Source organism: Trachemys scripta, chromosome 1 (genome assembly GCF_013100865.1).
Source record: "Trachemys scripta elegans isolate TJP31775 chromosome 1, CAS_Tse_1.0, whole genome shotgun sequence".
NCBI lineage: Eukaryota > Metazoa > Chordata > Testudines > Emydidae > Trachemys > Trachemys scripta.
In genome coordinates, this window is record NC_048298.1 from 346,684,615 (window position 1) to 346,708,053 (window position 23,439).

The 23,439-nt window shown below is 53.7% G+C and overlaps 1 protein-coding gene across 1 annotated transcript in view; it reads left to right on the plus strand.

The window, feature by feature from the left end:
• LOC117871397 (L-gulonolactone oxidase) overlaps window positions 1–23,113 on the plus strand; it is a 34,240-nt gene extending 11,127 nt beyond the window's left edge. Inside the window, exons 4-12 of the mRNA XM_034759331.1 lie at window positions 2,678–2,772; window positions 4,721–4,811; window positions 6,243–6,428; window positions 15,016–15,123; window positions 15,751–15,827; window positions 18,536–18,685; window positions 20,162–20,326; window positions 21,411–21,501; window positions 22,705–23,113. Of these exons, the coding sequence (XP_034615222.1) occupies window positions 2,678–2,772; window positions 4,721–4,811; window positions 6,243–6,428; window positions 15,016–15,123; window positions 15,751–15,827; window positions 18,536–18,685; window positions 20,162–20,326; window positions 21,411–21,501; window positions 22,705–22,833 (1,092 nt within the window). The 3' untranslated portion in view covers window positions 22,834–23,113. The remainder of the gene's footprint in view (window positions 1–2,677; window positions 2,773–4,720; window positions 4,812–6,242; window positions 6,429–15,015; window positions 15,124–15,750; window positions 15,828–18,535; window positions 18,686–20,161; window positions 20,327–21,410; window positions 21,502–22,704) is intronic.
• The last annotated feature ends 326 nt before the right edge of the window (window positions 23,114–23,439 follow it).

The following is a 23,439-nucleotide window of genomic DNA, read 5'->3' on the forward strand; positions in this document are numbered from 1 at the left end:
ATTGGGGGGTGGGGGGGGGGGGGGGGGGGGGGGGGGGAGCTCAAATTTTGAAATGTTCCAAAATAAAGAACTTTCAGGCAACTTTCCAGCTGGTCAAAAAAACAGGGTTGCAGGAGGAAATTAGCAAAAGTCACCTCAAAATTGTGCCTCATTTTAAACCCTAAATTCAAAACATTGTGACCAGCTGTATATAATAATAAAGTAGTGTTGCTTTAATCTGTGCTTTGCTCTCACACACACTTCACAATCAACATAAAAATGGCCACACTGGGTCAGACCAAAGGTCCATCTAGCCCAGTATCCTGTCTTCTGACAGTGGCCAATGCCAGGTGCCCCAGAGGGAATGAACAGAACAGGTAATCATCAAGTGATCTGTCGCCCATTCCCAGCTTCTGGCCAACAGAAGGTTAGGGACAACATCCCTGCCCATCCTGGCTAATAGCCATTGATGGACCCATCCTCCATGAACTTATCTAGCTCTTTTTTGAACCCTGTTCAAGTCTTGGCCTTCACAACATGCTCCGACAAGGAGTTCCACAGGTTGACTATGCATTGTGTGAAGAAATACTTCCTTTTGTTTGTTTTAAACCTGCTGCCTATTCATTTCATTAGGTGACCCCTAGTTCTAGTGCTATGAGAAGGAGTAAATAACACTTCCTTATTCACTTTCTTCACACCTGTCATGATTTTATAGACCTCTATCATACCCCTTTTTTGACTGCCACTGCACATTGATTTCTGCTCCCCTTCCCTCCAGCTCTCCTCTATGGTAGGGAAGGGGGCAGGTTGAACCCATCTGGGGCCTGGCACTGACAGATTAGGATAGCTGGGGGCGGGTGGCCCCACGGGGAACACTGCTAATTCCAAGCTAATAAATCACCAGAGCTCAGTCATTACCGATAATCATCAGCAGCTTTTAATTACAGGCAAGGCCTGTTCCCTGATGGCTTTTGCTCTTAGGGACTGAAATAAATAGCTCGCAGTACTAATGAACCGGCTGTGGAACAACAGGGGTAGAAGCATCTCTGTTAGCCTGGCTGAGCAGTGACAGCAGGGCTTACAGACCACGAGCATGATCCAGAATAGATGGTGTCCCCAAGCAGAGCAAGGGGTCGGGGGGCACAAGGGGGTCAATGCACCGGGTGGGGGCAGAGGCGTTGAGTCCTGCAGAGCACAAGCTGGAATGGTTTGGGTGGGTCAGGCTCGTCCCAGGCAGGTGGATTTTTCTCTGCACTGCAAAGTGGTCTGATTCTGAGCAGGGTTGGAGAAAGGGAAAGGACTGGAGCTGCAGGGAGGCTGCCGGTCAGTGCTGAGGTGCATTGGCAGAGCTAAGGGAGGAAGATCTGGGCTGGAATAGCATCGGTTCCAGCAACACTGCTCTCTGCACCATCTCCCCTTTGCCTATTGGTCCATGCTAAATCTCCTGGATTCATCCCCTGAGGTGTTTTACTAGAGAAGCTTCAGGATGTGTAGCTCAGGTTGGGTTCAAACCACAGTAATCCCAGTGGAGGTGCTCTGCGAGGAGCCTGGACTCATTGCATAGTCACACTGGTGACTGCTGCGAAGGCATGTTGCCCACATTCACCTTTGACTAGCAGAGAGGGATAGCTCAGTGGTTTGAGCATTGGCCTGCTAAACCCAGGGTTCTGAGCCCTATCCTTGAGGGGGCCATTTAGGGATGTGGGGCAAAAATTGTCCTGCTGTAAAGGCAGGGGACTGGACTTGATGACCTTTCAAGGTCCCTTCCAGTTCTATGAGATAGGTATATCTCCATTTATTTATTATTATCTTCAGGAAAGGTGTCCCATTTGGCTCTTGGCCCATTTGTGACTTTGGCCAAGAGCTTGTCTTGTTGGGAGATAAAGTGAAAGGCGTGAGGAGACTTCCCTCCAGGCATTGTCCTCTGGAGGTGCTCCAGAGACCTGCTTTGGGAGGTGAGGGTGGTGTATAAGGTCTCGAATTCCTATTTCTGGAAATATCAGGAGAGATGCTTTTTCTCCTGGGGCATCTGGCTGGAAGCAGAAATGCAGGGGCACCTGAGAATAAAACATCGGGGGGAGACAAGACATTGTATCTCAACTTCTGGTCATCTTGAGAGTTTGGCTCAAGTCTTTGTCTAAAAGTTTAGGTGGGTTCTTGTCCTGTGAAGCAGTTCCAAGACTGGAGTCCCCTCTAGTCATGGAGCTGGCAGAGCGTTAGAGCAAGTTGCCCCTCCCGACACACCCATCCTTCCCCAGACACAGTGTGCTTCAACAACAAGGACCTCTCTGTAGACATGGGAAGGTGGGTCCACACTCTGTGGCACATTTGAGACTCTCAAGGAGGCCCACTGGGGCCAGCTGTGCTGGTGGGATTTGTGCTGGGGACACTTGTTCTCTAGGACCTGGAATGAGACCCATCCGCTCATAGGCCACCAAGGAGCCAATTTCAATCGCTGCCCAGCTGGGCCAGGTTCTGACTCGCAGCCCAGGCATGGAACGCTATGTATCACCTCTCATTCCTCTCACCAGACAAAACCCAACCAACCACCTTGGTTTGGCTTTCACCTTCTGGTTCTATGCAGCTGCCCGGCAAGGGGGTTGATTCGCAGTGCGAACTGTGCCCGGGGTGGTGACAAGCAGTGGGGAGCTTCTCTCTAGGGCTCCGAATACAAGTCCTCCGAGCTTATCTCTTGCAGGTGGATGAGGAGAAGAAGCAAGTGATGGTGGAAGCGGGAATCCTCCTGTCTGATCTAAACGTCGAGCTGAGCAAGTACGGGTTGGCCCTGCCCAAGTAAGTGAGCTGTTTGCTGTGTCAGTGTTATTCAGGACAACCTTAATGCTTTTCTGATCTTGGGACTCCTTCATTGCCCCAAGCCAGGATCTAGAGCTTGTCTACACAGGGAAATTTACCGAGATAAGCGAAACTGGAAGCTCTCTTATTCCGGAGTAAGAGAGTCCACATGGTAATTAAACTTCCCTGTATAGATAAGACTTTACTTATACATTGTACGGGTCAGCAGCATGCCCCAGACCAATGATTTATCTTCCTTGGCTCCAAATAGGCAATAGATTTCCCTGCTGGGAATGCAGGACACGGGGAAGAGATTCCCCATAGATGGATCTTCAGTCTAGGAGATGAAGTCCTAACATGAGCCGAAGGTTGGAAGTTGAAGCCAGACAAATTCAGAGTAGAAATCAGGGGCCAGAGGGTAAAATAGCCATTGGAACAACTTCCCTAGGGGCAGCGTCTATAGCGGAAGTCTTTAACTCAAGAGCGGAAGTCTGTTTCTAAAAGACGAGCTATAACTCAACCAGAAGTTATGGACTTGAAGTAGAAGTTTAGCGAACCCCTCCTCAAAGCCTTTTTAAAACAGTCCCTGCTAGAAAGACACATAGATTTTGAAAATGGGTCATGCCTCATGTGTGAATTTCGCTGACACTAGGGGAGAGCGTACTCTTTAATCACTGGGTAACTGAATCGATTGATTCCTCGGTCAATCAGAGTTTATGCTGGACTAATTCTGGGCTCCTGGGGACTGATCGAACAGGACTCTAGCCGGGCCGTGGATAGGGTTTCAAAAGGACATGCCTCAGGGGCGTGAGCGAAGTGGGTAATTGCAGAAGTAAACGATCCGTTTTGTGTGGTCACCGTGCACTGTGTTGGGCGCACGTCTGGGGTGCCCGTTTCTGTCCCCGTCGTGCAGCCTGTCGTATTCACAGCCTGCACTTGCTTGGGCTTGGAAGAGCAAAAGAGTCACAAGTTTATTATTTATTTGTACTCTTGTGCCGGCCCCAAGCGAGATCAGGGCACCGTTGTAGAGGCGCTGTGGAGACGCGTCGTGAGTGACAGTCCCTGTCCCAAAGACCTCACACTCTGTAATGGTGTCGTTCCTGAGGCATGCCAGGAACAGTCTAGTTACTTAGTCTTGTCTGAGAGCAGGGGACTGGACTAGGTGACCTACGAGGTCCTACTTCTAGCATTAGAGATTTGTGCTATGGCTGAATTTTCGCCCCGTATTTCCTCATAGAGCGCGGGGAAAAAACGCACAAGGGTTTAGTGATCCATTGCAAACCAAATCCAACCACTTTCCTCACTCAGAATTACATCCCAGGTTCACGTCTACCCATTGCCTGGATTTCCTGCGTCCTGCCCGGTAGCAGCCAGCAGGCCAGGCAGTCGGTGTGCGGGGGCTGCGGGCCTGTTACCCCCTGCGCTGTCCCAGCCTGTTGCATTCCAGCTGGGCTCAGCCGGGGAGGCAGCTCCCCGTTAGCAGGGCTGCCCTGCAAGTTACCCCTGTAGCAGGGGCTCTCGGATGCTGGTGGCCCAGGGGCGCTGGTTCCGTTTCAGCCGGTGTCATGTGAACATGCCCCCTCAGTGCCCAGATGCAGTCAGGGCTCGACCTGCCCCGTGCACAAGTCCCACATGCCTGGCACTGGGTCCGTGCTGTGGATTTGGGGGACGGGTGGCGTTCCCTGAGATCAGCCTCAGGCCCTGGGAGAGCATCAAAGGGACTGTCTTGAATCGGAGCGTCAGGCCCATGTCTGGATCCCCGGCCCGCCAGCCTGTGATCTCAGCACGGTTCGATGCGAAGCACGTCCTGGCACGTCCTGATCTGGGGCAGCTGGCAATTAACGACCCTCGTTCTGGGTGTCACCTTAATTAATATCGTCTTGAGAGACGCATCCGGGAACAACAACCACAACTAACTGCCCGATGCCGTTTCTTTGTCCGCGTGCAGCTTAGGGGCCGTTTCGGAAGTGGCGGCCGCTGGGGTTATTGGAACGGGGACACACAACACGGGCATCAAACACGGCATCCTGCCCACCCAGGTAAGGCCCGGGCCTGGCGGAACGCGGGCTGGCCGGGGAACCAGAACTCTGTTGGGTGAGAAGCTTCAGAATAGGTTTGGTTGAAAACGAGCCCTGTGGGAAGAGAGGGAGACCCCCGGGGGGTAGGACGCGCTCAGCTGGGCTGTGACAGACCCCGAGTCGAGTGCCGGTGCTGAATCCGGCAGGGCAGGGCCTTGAACCCGTAACTGGGCCAGGAACGGTTTGCCTGACCCGTTTCAAGTCAGACACAGGGTGCTGTTTATCCCCCACTATAACCCAGCTCAGAATTCACTGCGCGGTGTCCAATTCATCTGCGCAGGCCCCAGCCTCCGAGGGAGGAAACTCCCTGAGGCTGAGCTGCCGGGGCGCTGCCCGCAAAGGGGGTCTCTGCTCACGGCGCTCGGAAGACGGCAGATTTTTCCCGCTGTAAAGTGAGCGGCTCCTTCCTCCCCATGGCTGGAATATCGCAACCCCCTGCCTCTGCTTTCAGTTCCTGAACAGGGAGGAGTGGGAGGGGTTAATAACAAACGCTTGGTCCTTTCATGCCCTTCACCTCTCAGTTAACGACTCCTCCTCACACCCCTCAGAGAGAGGAGAGTCTGGTGGTGGGGCAAAGATGCAGCGCATGGGTCTGGCCGCTCCCTCTGCTGGTCCGTCAGCGCAGCCCCCGCTGTGTGCCAGCTCTCGGCCAGCAGGGCCCCACCCCTGTCCCGTTTCCGGCCAGCGCTGGCTGCACGCTGCGCGCTGTGGAGGCTGGTGTGTGCAGCCAGGCGCCAGGCGGCAGCCGGTTACGTGTCACCTCTGCTGCCTGTAGTAAGAGGAGGCCCTGAAACATAAACCCTTGTATCAGAGGCCTGGTATGATGCCTAAGGCCTGAACTAAAGTAATAGTTTGTGGTCATTGGGGGTTCTCTCGGGTTTGCTGTGCCAGCGATCTGCAGAGCCGGAGCAGCACACAGAGGGAACACGCGCATGCAGCCAACTGATATCAACATTGAACAGAGCAGAGCACCACACCAGTAGCATCTGACAACATTGGTGACCCCGATGTGATCCTCAAGGGCTCCCAACTCCCATTGACTGCAGTGATGGGATTTGAGGATTTGGACCCAGGAGCCTCAGTCATGAACTGCCTCCCCCCTCCACTGGCGCCAGACACCTTGCAAGCACCGATCAAAGGGAATATCCCTGCCCCAAAGAGCTTCCGATCACAGTATAAGACAAGAGACAGCCGACAGGTGTAGACAGAGGGGGGACCGTAAGGAAACTCAGAGACGCTTGGGCCGCCTCGTGGCTGTCGAGGGTAGGGTAGGCGTGGTGGCTATAGCAAAGGCTGGGGGTGGCTCCATAGCCCTGCCAGCCATTCCCCACGGGGCGATCCTCGCTCAGCCTCTGTGGCTGGGAATGCCACGTCATTGTCTCCCCCCGACAGGTGGTGGCGCTAACGTTGCTGACGGCTTCGGGGGAGATCCTGGAATGCTCTGAGTCCATCAACGTCGAAATCTTCCAGGCCGCTCGGCTGCATCTCGGCTGCCTGGGCGTGGTCCTGACCATCACCTTCCAGTGCGTCCCGGAGTTCTACCTGCTGGAGACCACCTTCCCCTCCACCCTCCAGGAGGTACCGTAATGTCCACAATAGAAGCGGGAGGACAAAACGATAGGCCCCTCTCTTAAGCAGCCTCCGTGGTAGGTGAAATGCCGTGCGTGGCGAGACAAGGTGTTCTGGCCCAGGTTGGACGGGGAGCGACTGCAGTCAGTTAAGGAATATCCCCCACTTGCCATACGCCCCCCACATGCATTTATGATGCAACCCAGCATGGGAACAGATTTATCTTTAAAAATGGGAGACTTTCACGCCGACGATTGAGTGACCGATGGGGAGTCTCGTTTCTTTAGAAATGGAGTTTTAATTTCCCAAATGGGTGCACGGGGGTAAGGCAAAGTCCGGCAGGTCTGCAGCAGCCGGTGTTTGCGGGAGAGGGGGAACTGAGGCAAGTTGGCTGCCTTAGTATCACAGGGATGAATGGGTTTATTTCTTAAGAGGGACATTGACAAGATTAAAGTGATGGGCTGGACCCACTCATTTGCTCTGGCTGCTTTCCACTGCTCCAGCACTGCACAGCAGCTTGTGACTGGCCCTGCTACCCCTTTGGGGTGCTGAAAGAGTCCACGAGGAGGCTGGGGCAGGAAGCCCAGGGCTCTAGGACTCTGGATTGGTAGGCAAAGGCTCATGGGTGGAGCGTGTCTGTCAGCCTCCCAGAGAGGCAGGTGGGGCCTATCAGAGGAGGAAGTGAAGGCAGGGGCAGCTGTTTGCTGAAGTGATGGGGGCAGAGGGTAATCGCTGTGGGAGTACAGGCTGCGTGGTGAGGGGGGCCTGTGAGTTAATTTTACTTTAACTCTCAGGAAAGGGGCTTTCAGACTGTTTGTGTCCCGTGGAGAAAGGGGAACCAGGGGCCTTAATTTGCTTTAACCCTGGAGACAAGGGCAGCTGGGCTCTGAGTTTGGGACACTGAGGAGAGGGGATCTGCGGTGCAGCCTGGGAGGACACTGGTTATTTTCAGTTTGGAAGGCGCTGGGTTGAGTCGCAGGCTGTGGCTGGAGAAGCGACATTTGCTTTCTTGATTTGTTTGAAGGATGCACCATAAATCCAGTTCAACCAGCCAGGCCCACTGGATCTGCAGCTGCTTTGTGCTGTCAGAGCCTGGTGGTAAATCTGTCCCCAAACATTTATAATGTGTTCACTGCCCGGCTAGTTTTCACAACTGAAAATATTTAAAACAGCTGTTTCCCACTGATGGTGTTTGTTTGCTTTTTGCATTTATCCCATCCTGGAGAGTTGAGAGTGGATTAGTCAGTTTCATTCTTTGTTTCTGGTCAGTTTCATGTCTTGGTGTCCAGGGACTAGCCAAATGCAGCAGTCTTTAAGGCTGCAGGGGGAGGCTCAGATGTTTGAAGCATTCTCATGGAATTCATGCTTTTCAAGATTTCATGGAAACATCTTGGGTGCTGGAAATGGCTTAGTAGGAGGGGCACAAAACAGGCCCTGAGGATTCTATTCCTGACTCTCTGCCACTGGTTTGTTGGGTGGTTTCGGGCGAGTCATTTCCCCTATCCCGTGCCTCAGTTTACCCATCTGTAAAATGGGTAGAATGCTGCTGCCCTCCTTTGCAAGGCCCTTTGAGATCTGCTGATGAACAGCGCTATGGAAGAGCCAAGTATTATTACATGTGGTCCTACGTGACTTGGCTGTGTCCCTTCTGAGGCTGATCTTTTTCCATCAGAAGTTCAGGCTGTGCGTGCGTACATGGTTAAGCGCTAGGTGCAGCCCTCCTGCCAGGCCCTCCACCCTACTCACAAGGGGGCAGGGTAATAAATGAGCAGGGCGAATGGGAGTGTCTGATGCGACAGGGGTTTAAGCATGTTCCTCGTGGTGCTAATGAGCAGTTAGTTCCGTGCTAGGCAGGAGTGACCTGGGGGTTGTGCAGCAGTTTTCTAGTCAAATCAGGCTCCGGTTCTCCTGCTCTCCCGCTGTGTGCAGCACTTTCTGCCTTGGGCGTGTGCACCTGGCACTCAGCACCTGCCCTGCACAGGGTCCAGCCTGCAGTTTGTTCCGAAATCTGCTGGGCCCAGCTGGGGCAGAGTTGCAAGGAAGGCGTGTCTGGGAGAGGCAATGATCGTGTTATGGGGCAGGGCGGTTATGGGGTAGTTTTCCTGGTGGTTTTGCACCGTGCAATGCTATAGGGTTCTCTCCACTCAGCCCAAGGAAACCGTCCATAGGGCTTAAGCCAACAGGGTCTCTCCTGAAGACAGGCCGTGTTAGTGGGTGAGTTCCGCTGTCACAACATGGGCGGGAGGCAGTGGGTCTCATGGCGTGTCACGGGTAATCCTGCTCTGCAGAGTCTGCTTCCAGATGCAAAAGGGGTGGCTCAGGATCAATGGAAACTGCTCATTAGAGTTGCCCGGCAGATGTGCATCGTTAGTACTGTGCTTATATCTCTGGGCACTCTGGTGGGTGGCACCAGGAAAGTGCCTTTGCAGGGCAGACGCTGCAGCACGATGTCGCTCTCCGAATCCAGGGCACCACATACGCCACTTCTCCCGGAGAGCCACTGCAGAGCTCACCTGCCGGATCTCAGGCAAAGGAAGTGAAGCACCAATCTCAGCAGTGAATTTGGGAATGATCACTGGGAATTGTTTAAGAAAACTCTGCTAGATACCTCAGAAGCCACAACTGAGGAAGGAGGCCATATTGGTTAAAAATCAACCTGGTTTGCGAGAGAGGTGAAAGCAGTGATAAATTATATGTGAACCAAATGGAAGAAAGGTGAAGCTGATGGTAATGAACGTAAATCAGAAGCTAAGAATTGTTGAAAATTGACCAGGGAAGCAAAGGGACACCAGGAAAAATTGATGGTTAATGACGATACAAAGGAGTTTTTTAATATATTAGGAACAAAAGGAATCCTGACCATGATCTCAGACCATTAATAGATGGAAATGGGATAATTATCAAAAGTAATACAGAAAAGGCAGAAGTGTTCAGTAAATATTTCTGTTCTGAATCTGGGGGGGAAATGATGATGTAGTCATAGCTAAGGCTACGTTGTAGTCATGAGTATTTTTAGTAAAAGTCATGGACAGGTCATGGGCCGTAAAGAAAAATTCATGGCCTGTGACCTGTCCATGACTTGTACTATACCCCTGACTAAATCTTGGCGTGCTGCGAGTGCTCGGGGAATCCGTGACCTCCATGACAAACTCACAGCCTTAGTCATAGCATATGGTGATTCTCTTTCCATTCCACTAGTATCTTTGGAGGATGTTGTATAGCAGCTACTGACATTAAATCAGCAGCTCTAGATAACTTGCAAGAGTTGTAAAAGAGCTGGCCGAGGAGCTCTCTGGACAGTGAGTGATTTCAATAAGTCCAGGACTGCTGGGACAGTTCCAGTAGACTGGAAGAAAGCTAAAGATCTGCCAATATTTAAGCAGGGTGAACAGGATGACCTGGGTAACTATAGACTGTCATTATAACATCGATTCTGGGGAAGATAATGGAGTGGCTGTTACGGGACTCAATTAATAAAGAATTAAAGGAAGGTAATATAATTAATGCCAATCAACATGGCTTTATGGAAAATGGATTCTGTCAAACTAAGTTGATATCGTTTCTTTTTTTTTGAGATTTCAAGTTTGGTTGATGAAGGGAATAATGTTAATGTAAAATGTTGATGTCCCCCCTTCATCTCCTCTTTTCCACACTGAATGTACCTAGTTCCTTCAGCCTTTGCTCACATGATTTACATTCCACCCCTTGGATCAGTTTTGTTGTTCGTCTCCGGATCCTTTCTATACATTGGTGACCAAAACTGGACACAGAACTCCAGCTGAGGCCTGACCAGCGCCCGGGACTTGCATGCTATGCCTGTTAATGCAACCTAAAATTGCATTTGCTTTTTTCCTCTCTGTTCCCAAATAGCTAGGATACGGCCTGCATCAGTATCAATGCAAGAATGAGGTTTTCTTATCTGAACAGCTCACAGCCTCCCTGTGAGGTAGGGCAGGGCTATCCAATGGTATTTAAGTGCCTAACTGTCTTGGAAGATCTGGGCCTAAGTGACATGCCTATGGTCTCAGAAAGTTTGTGGCAAAACCAGGAATTGAATCCAGGTCTCCCAAGTCCCAGGCTAACTCCCTGTCTTGATAGAAATGCCCTCCCTCATCTTGCTGAGGTCACATAACTTCCCATTGCCTCAGTTTCTCTGTCTGTGGAATGGGGATAACACCAGTCTCTCAGGGCTCTCAGGATTAATCAGTGAGTGTGTGAAGATGGAAATCACCATATCAATATCAATACCCATATCGACCCTGTGGGATTTTTGCCCATGCCCTGTAGTTTCCCCCATTTCCAGAGCCCCAGCTTTCCCGTTGGTTGATCCAGCGAGGTGGAAGAGAATAGCAAGACAGCAGGTGCTTTTAAGAGGAGTACAGGGGCTGCTCGGAGATGGTTCGTGGTTTGGTCGGACCCGCCTGCTTTCTTGCTTCCCGCTCTGGCCTCGGGTTTCTCTTTAGCCCAGGCTACCCTGATGACACTCTGGGCCATTGGTTACACCCCCAGGGTGGGGTACATTGGCAGTGCGCAGCTGTCCAGCACAGCTCGGTTATTCTGCTAAGACGAGCTGCTCCCAAGGGGAGGGGGCTGCTTGGGAGCCAGGCAGGTGCCTCCCCCCCTCTCCCGGAGACAGAGCAAACAGCCAAACAGCTACAGGCACGGGGCTGACGCCAGCTGGAGCTCCAATCTGCAGAGCCCTTCCGGTATCGAGGGACCCATGGCCATTAACTCCAGCTGAGGATGTGACCCTGGGTGTTAAGGCCCCCACAGCACCTAGCGAGTAATCTTGTCCACCCGTGTGAAACTAAGTAGCTTTAGGCCTGGCCAGTACTTGGATGGGGAGACCTGTCAGACATGGTAGGTGGCAATGAGCAGTGTTGTGCTGCGGTCTGTCAGATGGGATCTGAGGGCCATGGCCCTGGCCAATGGGGATCACTGATGGTCTGAGGGTTGTGGAGCATTTTATGGGTGGGAGGGTTGGATTTGCAGGGGAGTGGGGGAAATGCATCTCCTGTTATTGTCAGGGCTGGCGGTGCCGACATTTGGAGGGGGACGGGGGCTCTCTAGCCCAGCAGCCCCCTGATAGCAGCCACCTGTCCTCCCCCCAACGTGGCAGCTGAGCACGCTCACCGCTTCAGCTGCCACCACAGCCCTGTCCCCCTCCCAGCTCCACTCTCATTGAACCGGCTGTCAACAACCCTCCCCTCACGTTCCTCCCCCTGGCTACACCCGCGGCCCTCTCCCATCGGCTTCAACCCTCGGCTCCACTGCGACTGCTCTCACCACGCCTCCCAGGGCTTCCTGCCCTCTCCCCTCCAGGCCACTGCCCCCCCCTCCTCTGTCCTCCCCAGCCTCCGGGCTGCTGTGGTCGTGGCCAGTCACACTGTCCACAGAATCCTGCCCTGCCTTGGCATCCCCGACTCGTTCCCCAGTCCAGCCTCCTGCCTCTCCGGTTGGCCGTTCAATAGCGCCAAGCAGCCTCGCCATGGAGCAGGCCCGCGCTGAACAAACAGACTGGCCCAAAGAGCTCATAATCTCAGTACGCTCCCCTGCCCTGTGACACCAGCCTATCACCCATCCGTCTGCTTCCCCCAAGCCCTGTCATGCTTCCCTGCATGCTGCCTCTTATGTATGGAGCGCCCTCCCCACGCCGGTGTCTAGAGCCACAGGAGAGGGACAGGACGGCCTTGTGAGTCACTGGAGTGGGACTTGGGAGACCTGACTTCAGTTCCCAGCCCTGCCACAGACTCTTTGTGTCACCTTGGGTGAGTCCCTTGAGCCTGGACCCTCAAATGTATTTAACTCCAGTTGATTTCCATGGGAGCGAGGTGCCTAAATGCCCTTGAGGATCTGGCTTTAACCTCTCTGGGTGTGTCTACACTGCACACTAAGCGCAGGCTCTGGCTCAGGTTTGAGTCCAAGCCCCCTTCCGTCCACACACAAATCAGGCTGACTGAGATTCTGCTCCAAGCCCTGTCAATTTGCAGTGTGGACACAGCTCAAGAGCAGACTAGCTGGAAGGTCTGTGTAGCACAGTGTGGGACCCATTAGCAGGGCGGAGATCTGGGTCCAGCTGCTGTTAACCCAAGTTTACTATGTAGTTTGATGCTGAAGTGCAGGCTTGGAAACACCCAGTCTCCAAGCCCTGTTTGTCATGCAGTGTAGACGCACCCTTTGTGTGTGACCTGAATAACCTGTTGATACCAATGGGCTCAATTCTCTTCTTGATTGGACACCAGAGAACTCAGGCCTGGTCTATACATACAATATAATGGGGGCTAATTTAGCTACAACTCATCAGGAAAGAGATCTTGGAGTCATCGTGGATAGTTCTCTGAAGACGTCCACGCAGTGTGCAGCGGCGGTCAAAAAAGCAAACAGGATATTAGGAGTCATTAAAAAGGGGCTAGAGAATAAGACGGAGAATATCTTATTACCCTTATATAAATCCATGGTACGTCCACATCTTGAATACTGCGTACAGATGTGGTCTCCTCATCTCAAAAAAGATATACTGGCATTAGAAAAGGTTCAGAGAAGGACAACTAAAATGATTAGGGGTTGGGAACGGGTCCCATATGAGGAGAGATTAAAGAGGCTAGGACTTTTCAGCTTGGAAAAGGGGAGACTAATGGGGGATAAGATAGAGGTATATAAAATCATGAGTGGTGTGGAGAAAGTGAATAAGGGAAAGTTATTTACTTGGTCCCACAATATAAGAACTAGGGGCTACCAATTGAAATTAATGGGCAGCAGATCTAAAAAAAATAAAAGGAAGTTCTTCTCCACACAGCGCACAGTCAACCTGTGGAACTCCTTACCTGAGGAGGTTGTGAAGGCTAGGACTATAACAGGGTTTAAAAGAGAACTGGATAAATTCATGGAGGTTAAGTTCATTAATGGCTGTTAGCCAGGATGGGTAAGGAATGGTGTCCCTAGCTTCTGTCTGTCAGAGGGTGGAGATGGATGGCAGGAGAGAGATCACTTGAACATTGCCTGTTAAGTTCACTCCCTCTGGGGCACCTGGCATTGGCCACTGTCGGTAGACAGGATACTGGGCTACATGGAACCATTGGTCTGACTCAGTATGGCCATTCTTACGTTCTTATGTCTACATGAGGAAATTAGGACAGTGTAACCATGTCACTCAGGGGGGTGAAACCCCCCCCCCCCTGAGCAATGCAGCTAAAGCGACCCCATCTGCTGTGTAGACAGCACGAGGCCCCCTGACAGTGCCCCCACGCAGCTCCCACAGAAGGGGGACTGGAAGTTCCTTTGCACAATGACCCTTGTAACAATGGTCTGGTCCATCCTGGCTGCACAGGCTGGCCTAGTGCCCCGTGGCCAGGCGGCTGCAGACCACACGAGCCTTCGCACTGATCACAGGCACCCCGTTGGGGGTTCTGAGCTCCCCAGGGTGTGTGTCTGGTGGGCGGGGCAGGGCTGCTATTTAATATAGTTATTATCTCCATCACAAAGTGCCCTCGCATCTGGCTTCCCCCCCCAACTGCCAGGCCCCTGATCTGACTCAAGTGCTGAGCTCTGAGCACCAGGACAAGATACCCACCATCAGGCAGCGGTTCCCCAGGGCCAGTGAAGCAGCTCTTGTCTGTCTGCTGCCTCTGACATATGGGCTAATGTGCCGCTGCCCTCTACGGGATGCAATCGGAACTGCTCAACTGTGTACCATAGACCCCAGACTGTAACCAACAACTGGAGATTCTCCTTTAGCGTACGTTGAAGAGACCTGGGATTTTTGGAGCCGAGTGTCTGAATTCAATGGATGCTGTTATCACGAATTCCCTAGTGGCTTATAATCTAGGCACCAATGCAGTTGGGGCTTGGGCATTTTTACCACCAGTTTGTCTAGACGTGCTATGAGTCTGGTTAGATAACACAAAGGGGAAAATCAGAGTGAGAGTGAATTACAGGCAGTGCACTTACTAGTGTTGCAGTCGCACCAGAGGATCAGGGACACAAAACTGTCTCTGCCCTCAAAGAGCGTCCAAACAGTAGTGGACGGGCTCCATGCAGTTCCTGGAAACACCTGCCAGGCCACTCTCCAAACTCCTTGGTGCTTGAGAGCTGATCTCCAGAACGTGAGAGGGGAAAGGATCATGTAACTCTTCTGTTCCCAGGTTCCTTATTCACTGTCCCTTAATTCTTAGCCTTTGATAATAAACTTGTGATTCTTTTCACTATCAGTCTATCTCAGTGCTGTGATGCTCTCGGGGAGCTGGTCCTGAGTTGAATCAGGCAGGCTGGGGTGCACTGTTCCTTTGGGGACAGCACAACTGGTATTGCTGTGGGTTTTCAGTGGAGAAGGGGTTGGACGTGACAGAGGAACACATCAAAAGGCCTTGGGGACTGGGATGCTCCTATTGTTATCCAGCTGGGGCAGAGAAAGGAGTTCAGCGTTCAAGTCCAAGATCTGGCCTCAAGCCCCCGCTCTGCCAAACTCCCTGTGTGACCCTAATCCCACCGCTTCCAGATCTGTGCAATGGGGATGAAACCCACGTCCTTCGCACAGGGGGAGGGGGATCCCATCACTGCCTCCTGCCCATTCACTGCATTCTTTCTCTGCCCCACGCAGGTGCTCGACAACCTCGACAGCCACCTGCGGCGATCGGAATATTTCCGCTTCCTGTGGTTCCCCCACAGCGAGAACGTCAGCGTCATCTATCAGGATCATACCAACAAGGTACGGCCCAGGCCACTGCAGCCCTGATCCTACCTGCCACCATGCCCCAGGGAGGGGCGAGGAAGGACACACACACTGGCAGCAATGAAAAACCAGATCAGGCACCGTTTGAGAGATAATGCCAGACCCCAGCCTTGAGGAAACCACCATGCCAGCGGGCACCAGTCATGCCTCAGGGACAGCCAGGCTCAGGGCCTTCTGCTAGTCTCCTCTCCCGGGGCTGGGATCTCCTCCTCTTTGACAGACTGAAGAGGGCCCTGCCTGGCCAATGCTTGGGTTGGAGTTTCCCAGTGTCCTTGAAGAAATGGTGGTGATGAGTCAGTGGCATTCCAAGCCGCTCCCATCAGGGGTGCTGTGGTACCGGGGGTGCCCTCCTATGGCCGAGAGGGGTGACTGAGCCCCATGTCACTTGTACCCAAGACCCCATGATGCCTTGCACAAGAGTATGACCCCAAACTCCTGGCCAGATTTGAGTGAGGGCAGTTCCGTTTTGCCACCTTCATTCCCTTGCAACCGTTTTACGCTCCCTCTAAATGTCCTGGAGAGAGAGACAAAGGTGGCATGGGCTGCCAGTCTCCTCCTGCCAGGGGAAATCTCTGATCAGAGCTTTCATGTGATACCTTTCAGCCTCCTTCGTCCTCCGCCAACTGGTTTTGGGACTACGCTGCCGGATACTATCTGCTGGAGTTTCTGCTCTGGATCAGGTAAGGATGGATTCTTGTAGCGTTTTGGTGTGGCGCCCTGTTGCGCGTAGGGCTGTTAAGGAGTCCACTTGGGGATATGCTGACGCAGCACACCAGGCTGCTGAGGATTTACGTTTTATTGTTTGTTCCCAGCGTCTGCAGAATAAATCTAGTACTAGGAGACGAGGCAACCAGCCGTTCCACCTGAATTAGGTCAGGGCACCTGATCTGGGGTAGAAGAAACTTGACTTGTAGTCTGGAACTGCCTGGGTTTTAGTCCTGGCTCTGCTGCTGACCTCAGAAGTCACCCTCCCCTCCCCACACACACATACACTTTCTGTGCCTCAGTTTCCCCATCTTTGCAATGAGGATAATGGCTGGGTTTGGGACACAAAGGGTTGTGAGGATTAGTTTATCATGCATTTTGAAGATCTAAAGTGTCCTATACATGCTCGGTATTGCTAGAATCTGGTGGCACTGCCCCTTTAAATAGCCAGGCATCAACAACGTTCTGTGTAAGATTCCAAACGGTCGCCCATAGGACGCTTGCTGGCTGGCGGCATGGGGCTGGCTCCTCCTCCTCCTTTCCAGACGCTCCGTCACTTCTTAATGTGACTCTTTTGCTGTTGGGCTGTTCCAGGATTGGGGTGGGGTCATGGGGAGGGTGAATGGGATCAGGACGCGTCCTACCCCTGCTATGAGGAGGTTGGAGCCCCACTGGCTGGAGCCAGTCCCCACCCCGCGAGGAGCGGAGAACGGGAGAGCCAGGAAGATGATGGTTGAATTCAGGGGAGGGAGGATGGCTGGGACTGGCCTGGCTAGGATGGAAAGTGTAACATGATATAAAATCACCACCAGGCGATAATAAACTCTCCAGATACCCATTGTCAGAGCAAGGGGGAACCTTCCCTTACTTCCTTGCTACATCCCTACGCAGCCATTTCCAGAGGTGCACAAAGCCCTGGGACTATTGTTAAAAACAAAAACACTCAGCTGTGTGTGTCAGTAGCTCTCTACTGCGGAGGGTGATTCTCCCTCAGCTTAGCTGGGCAAGAGGGGTTGTACTTTCGGAGCAGGAGCTGAGTTCTAGCCCTGCTGTTACCACGAAGTGCCCAGTAGCCAGAGAACATCACCTGGCAACAGCCACAAACTCCCCAGGTGGCTGCAGCTTCAGGCAGTCCCTGTTGCAAGGAGCTTGAGATCTAAACCGATCAGATGTAAGTGGTAGATATTGGAGGTGGAGGGAACTGGTGTATGGCAGAGGAGGGTTCAAAGGCTGCACAGAAGTGAGTTTTTGCTCTGTTCTGGCTGAGTTAGAGCAGATCTGTTAGAAAGAGACACCCAGGCCTGAGTTAAAGACTGTGTGATGGAGGTAGCCGTGTTAGTCTGTATCTACAAAAACAACAAAGAGTCTGGTGGCACCTTAAAGACTAACAGATTTATTTGGGCATAAGCTTTCGTGAGTAAAAACCTCACTTCTGCATCCGAAGAAGTGAGGTTTTTACTCACGAAAGCTTATGCCCAAATAAATCTGTTAGTCTTTAAGGTGCCACCAGACTCTTTGTTGTTTTTGTGTGATGGAGAATCTGCCATGGCCCTAGGAGAGCTGCCCCAGTGATGAATTACCCTCGCAGTTAATCCCATGCATCCTATTTATCTCGCTTCAACTCCCAGCCGTTCTGCCTTGAGGTACCTTTGGCTAGATTAAAAGAGCTGTACTCCGTGAAATCTTCTCCTCTGTAAGTACTAGAAGGTTTAGGAACCGTCTAGGGCACTGTCACTGCAGACTGTATGGAATCATAGACTCCTAGAATATCGGGGTTGGAAGGGATCTCAGGAGGTCATCTAGTCCAACCCCCGAAGACCTGCAAAAACGCTGAGGCCAACATGTTGCGAAAGAGAGAGCTCATGGAGTTGCTCCTTGAGCACAACTGCTGGCAGGTCGGTAATCGGGATCTAAAGGTCCCAAGTTCAAACCCCAGGATTGGGGATTGTTAATATAAGAACCAGAGCTTGAGGGGACTGAAAAGAAGTTCAAAAAGCCCCACCGTGTAAAGAGAGAACCTCTCCCCTGCAATACTTTAAAAAATGATTATGTAAATAATGTGAAGGGCATGGGACAGCATTTTCAGCATGATCTCCGACGATGTAAATCCCCTTCCAAGCCCCGGCGCTGTCTGACTGTGCTCCGTGATGCAGTGACGTGACTTGTGGGGTCTTGGCCAGTAAGGGGGCATGCGGTGGCATTGCTCTGATTCTAAGGGACGCGGTATTTCCGAGCAAGCTTTGGCCTCTCTGGCTCCCAGCAGTGCTCTGAGGCTGCCATCTCTGCTGGGGTGCAAGGCCAGAAAAGGGGGTGCAGCGCCTCAGGCTTGGGGTGTGACGGCAATGATTGAACAATGCACTGGAGGCAGCTCAACCCAAGCACCCTCCTTCCTGCAACCCCAATTGGCCTGAGGTCCCCTTGGCCTCGCAGACCCTGAGACAGCCCTGCCTCCCTTTTGTCTCCTAGAGGGGACCTAGTGGCCCATGATAACCCCTTCCCCTCCTAATGACCTCACGGGGCAGCTGGTCGAGTGGTGCCTCCCATTGGGAACTACTGAAGGGCTGGCTTGGCCGTCAGATCCACCCGCCTCTTCGGGGAGCGCTGGCCCCTCGTCAGCTGCAGACCTGACACGTGCTCTCCGTGGTTCTGCCCCGGCCCTGATCTCTCTCTGTCTCCCCTGCAGCACGTTCCTGCCCGGCCTGGTGTGCTGGATCAATCGCTTCTTCTTCTGGCTTCTCTTCAAGGGCAAGGTGGAGCACGTCGACCTCAGCTACAAGATCTTCAACTACGAGTGCCGCTTCAGACAGCACGTCCAGGACTGGGCTATCCCCATGTAAGCGGCTCTGCGGAACCCCCCCACCACACCCAGACCGTGCAAGGGGCTGTACGGGGACTGCTGGCTGTGCAATGCAGCTCTGCACCCGTTCATGGCCCAGTCCTGCGTGTGTATGCTAGCGGGAGGGGAGAGATTGCAGGGTGCCTCTTTCCTTCCTGCTTCCCAGTCCCCCTCAGGCAAGAGCCAGGCTCGGAAAAGCTGCTTCCAGGGCTAGGGACTGACTCATCTGCTCAGCGACCGCTGGATGTCCCCAGAGCACCTGGATGTCCAGGCTGGGGGTCTGTGAGTCAGCCAGGCTCTGGGGTGGTCAGCAATCCCTTCCAGGATGGCTGGGCCCAGGCCAGGACTTACGGGGCACCACTGTGCTGTGATGCTGGCAGCAGAGACCCCCCCTCCCCCCATGACTGAGCAAGGTGTTCGCCCAGCACGGCTTGGGGGTATGTGGGGGCAGGGCTGGGATGCAGAGACCCACAGAATTTAGGCCCAGATCCTAACCCCCTGTGGCTTAACTCCCACAGAGGCCAATGGGAGTTAGGTGCCTAATACCCTTGGAGGGCGTGGGCCTGGGTTACTCCTCGAAGCGGGTTATTGCGTTCACACTCTGGTTTTGTTCCACTTTGGGACCAATCAGCAGATTCCCACCTCGTGTGGGTAACCCAGCCGCCGGCACACTGGGACCCAATCCGGTTCCTCCATTTGCAGGTTCCTCTCAAACAGACACAGAAGGGTGAATTCGTCACCTCTTCAGAGCACACCGGGCATGAGGCGCTGAAACGCAGGGTCCGGCCGCTGGGGTTAAGCCTCAGTGTGTGTGTGTGGTGGTGGGGGGGTCTCCCCAAACACACGCACAGAAAACTCAGAGCAGCATCGCTTCCCTGTTAGCCTGAGGGGCTGTCCTGCAGGGACCAGCTCTGCTGGTGGCGAGAAGGTGGTTCTGGTCCCGGCTTAGCTCGCAGTATCTTCTCTTTGATAACGACTCCGTAAATAAATCGCTCACAAAAGGGAGGGATTTTAATGCCAGCTAGAGCCAAGTGTGGTGCGGGCAGCTGTGAAAGCTTCCCCATCTCAGCTATTCCAGCCTTGGGCACCCTCCCTCAGCTCTGCTGGTGCCCCTCAATCCTGATCCGCAGCCCCCTGCTATCCCAGCCCTGGGCGCCCCACACACAGCTCTGCCAATGCCCTCAATCCTGATCCGCAGCCCCCTACTATCCCAGCCCTGGCCTTCCCACCCCAGCTCTGTTGACCCCCACAACCCAACCGGCAGCCCCCTACTATCCCAGCACTGGGCACCCCCACACAGCTCTGCTGGTGCCCCTCAATCTTGACCCCCAGCCCCTGCCCTTCCAGCGCTAGGGGGAGATTTGGTCAGGCTCTGAGCTCGCCCCACTGTAGGGAAGGGCGGTTTGAGGCCCAGCAGTGAGATGGTGGCTCCAATGCTAACATGCGCTCTGGGGGCGGTTTGCACCTGGACAGTGAGAAGACGAAGGAGGCCCTGCTGGAGTTGAAGGCCGTGCTGGAGAACAACCCCAAAGTGGTGGCACACTACCCAGTGGAGGTGCGCTTTGCTCGGGGGGACGACATCTTGCTGAGTCCCTGTTTCCAGAGAGACAGCTGCTACATGAACATCATCATGTACAGGTAAAGCGGGGGCGGAGCCGGGAGGAACGGGGCTCTGGCTCTGGCAGGGCCGGGGGCTGCAGCACAAGCCAGAGTTAACCTGCACATTGGAAGCTGGTGTTACCAGTTGTCGACGGCTCGGCCGATCCGGATCTCACTGCTCGTGCTCCGCTCGGAGTTGGTGGGCAGCGACCCCAGAGTTCTCTTCCCCTGCTGCACGGGGGCAGAAGAACTGTCCAGTGGCTTGAGAGTCCTGACTTATGTTCCCAGCTATGGGACCTTGGGCCAGTCAAGTCCCCGCCCCGTGCCTCAGTTTCCCCACATGTCACATGGGGATTACAACACGGGCTGGTTCATGGGGATTTTAACGGTTGAGTTGATTATTTATTCCCAGCTGGTTGGTTTGATCATGAACATGAGATTAAAAGAGCTGTTGGGTCCTGTCCCACTGGGAATTCTTATTGTTACTTGTTAATTGTTCGTATTGTGGGGATGTCTAGGGGCCCCGTCATGGACCAGGACCCCGTTGTGCTGGACAAACACAGACCCAAAAATGTTCCTCAGCCTGTTCCCCAGGGCCCTGTCTGGTCTGATGTTAAATGTCCCAAGCGATGGGTCTCCAGCCCTTTCCCGGGGGACACTGCACAGCAGAGATCCACCATCTCCCTCCCGAGAAGCTTTTCCTGACATTCATCCCAGGTGCCCGTGGCTCCGTTTTAACCCAGGCTTAGGAGACAGAGCGCGTCTAGTCTGAGCTGGAGCAGAGTCTACCGCAGGCCCTACCCAGCTGGGGTTAGTCCTTGAGCTCACGCGGCCGCGGCTGCTGCTTCTAGCGCCGACAGTGCCGGGTTCACACCCCACTGCTGGCCCGAGTAGGGCTGGCTGCAGAACTCAAACTCCAGTAGGTCCCATGAGCATCCCCCAGTGGGGAAATCCATAACCTCTGTGAAGGCGAGGGTAGCTCTGTCTCCCCCCAGTGACCAGTCCATGTCAGAGATGAATGAGTTTGTGTCATGTGCCCCCTTTGCCGTCTTAATGCCAAAGAAACCCCCTGGGAAGGGGGACGGAGGCAGCTGCTACCACTGACTCTGCCCTGTGCCCTCAGGCCCTATGGGAAGGACGTGCCCCGGCTGGACTATTGGTTGGCCTACGAGAGCGTCATGAAGAAGGCTGGGGGGCGACCGCACTGGGCAAAGGTACCGTTGCAGCCTGGCCCGTGGGCTCAGGGATGAATCAGAGCGCAGGTCTCTGAGCCCAGCCCTTGCTCTTTAACCCTGTGAACTAGACACTGGGACTCACGCTCCAGGTTCTGAGGGTAACAAGGAGGGTGGCTGCGGGGGTGGGAGGGTGGAGTAGGGCCGGCCTAGATGCTCGCTGAGGCAGAGTCCTGATCCGGCTCATCTGGGAACCTTCTAGCCTGTCCTCTCTGCCATGCCCTATCTCCACTGCTGCGGGCTCCCAGCCCCCTCACTCACTGTGAGGGGCACAGGAGGCCATATACAGGACAGTGGGGCTAGGGGCCGGGCAGGGGTGCGGTGGCATGAATCAGTCACTGTCCCTCTGGGGGCAGGGAAAGGCCTCATTAGATTCAAGGAGGGGCGGTAGGTGAGGATCATCCTAGGGCAATGGGGCTGAGGAGAGATGGGGGAAGGGGTGGTATGGCTCAGCTTTCAGTCTAGACCCATGAGGGCAAACGTGGCCTTTAGAACCTCATGGATGAGCAAAGTGGTCCCCTCAGACATAGAGGGTCTGTCTACACTGCACACGGAGCCCGGGCTCTGGTTCAGGTTTGAGACCAAGTCCCTCTTCCGTCCACACACCAAGCACTCAGAGCCTGGGCCCTAGGACCCTGCTAGTGGGTGGCCAGAGCCCAGGTCCTGCTGTGAGTCGGGTCCAACCCCTGCCATTGTGCAGTGGGGACCCAGGACAAGCTGTGGACCGGAGTCAGAAGGTCTATGTTGTGCAGCATGGACACATTAGCACGACTGGAAGACCCGGGCCCAGCAATTGTAAGCCCGGGTTTACCATGCAGTGTGGATTCTCAGGGCTGGGTTTGGAAATGAGCCGCAGACCTGGGTTTACAAAACGGGAGATGTCCCTAAAGGTGTCTGAGGCAGGGGGGTTTCAGGGCAGGTTTCACTGTATGTATTAGTTCTGGCCACCCCTGGACGTCACAGACCTTCCACCTGTAAGAACCGCACCACCCTGTGCTGCTCCTGTCCAGATGGAGCCAGCCTGATTGTAAAGCCTCTGGGGTCAGGACTCTGTTGCTGTGTTTGTCCCCAGGCAGTGAACGCGCCTGTAGATCTCTCCAGACGAACACACAGAGAGCTCACGTCTGCCGTTGTTGCTCAGTGTTCGTGGGCGGAGGGTTCGCTGACACAGTCGCTCTCTTGTAGGCTCACACCTGTACCCGGAAGGACTTTGAGAAGATGTATCCCGGCTTCCGGAAGTTCTGCACCATGCGAGAGGAGCTGGATCCCACCGGCATGTTCCTGAACGCGTACCTGGAGAAGGTGTTTTATTGAGGGAGGACGGGACGCTGGAGAAGAGAAATGAAGCTTGCCAGCCCATCTCCCGTGCTCTGTCCTTTAGAGATGGACAATGCTCCTTGTGAGACTTGCTCCTTCCATGATGTCCCCCAGATTAGAACCCAACCATTATCTCTCTCGGCTTCCAGCACGTCCCGTCTCCATCTCTGAGGTTGGAAGCTCTTGAGTCAGGGACTGTCCTCATTTAGTGTCCTGTACAGCTCCGAACGCATTGTTAGAGAGAACACATCAATAAAGAACCAACAGTGAATGGAAACAGTCTGTAGGCTCTGTCCTGTCAGATCATGTGCTGATTCAGGGGGGCTTGGCCAGGTGCCACTCCTGGAGAAAGTGCTGGTCAGGGTGTTATCTGCATGCCAGGAGTTCTGTGGATTCTGGCCTGGGTTTGAAAGGAGACAGCTTTAGCTCTATTATAGATTCATAGATTCTAGGACTGGAAGGGACCTCGAGAGGTCATCGAGTCCAGTCCCCTGCCCACATGGCAGGACCAAATACTGTCTAGACCATCCCTGATAGACATTTATCTAACCTACTCTTAAATATCTCCAGAGATGGAGATTCCACAACCTCCCTAGGCAATTT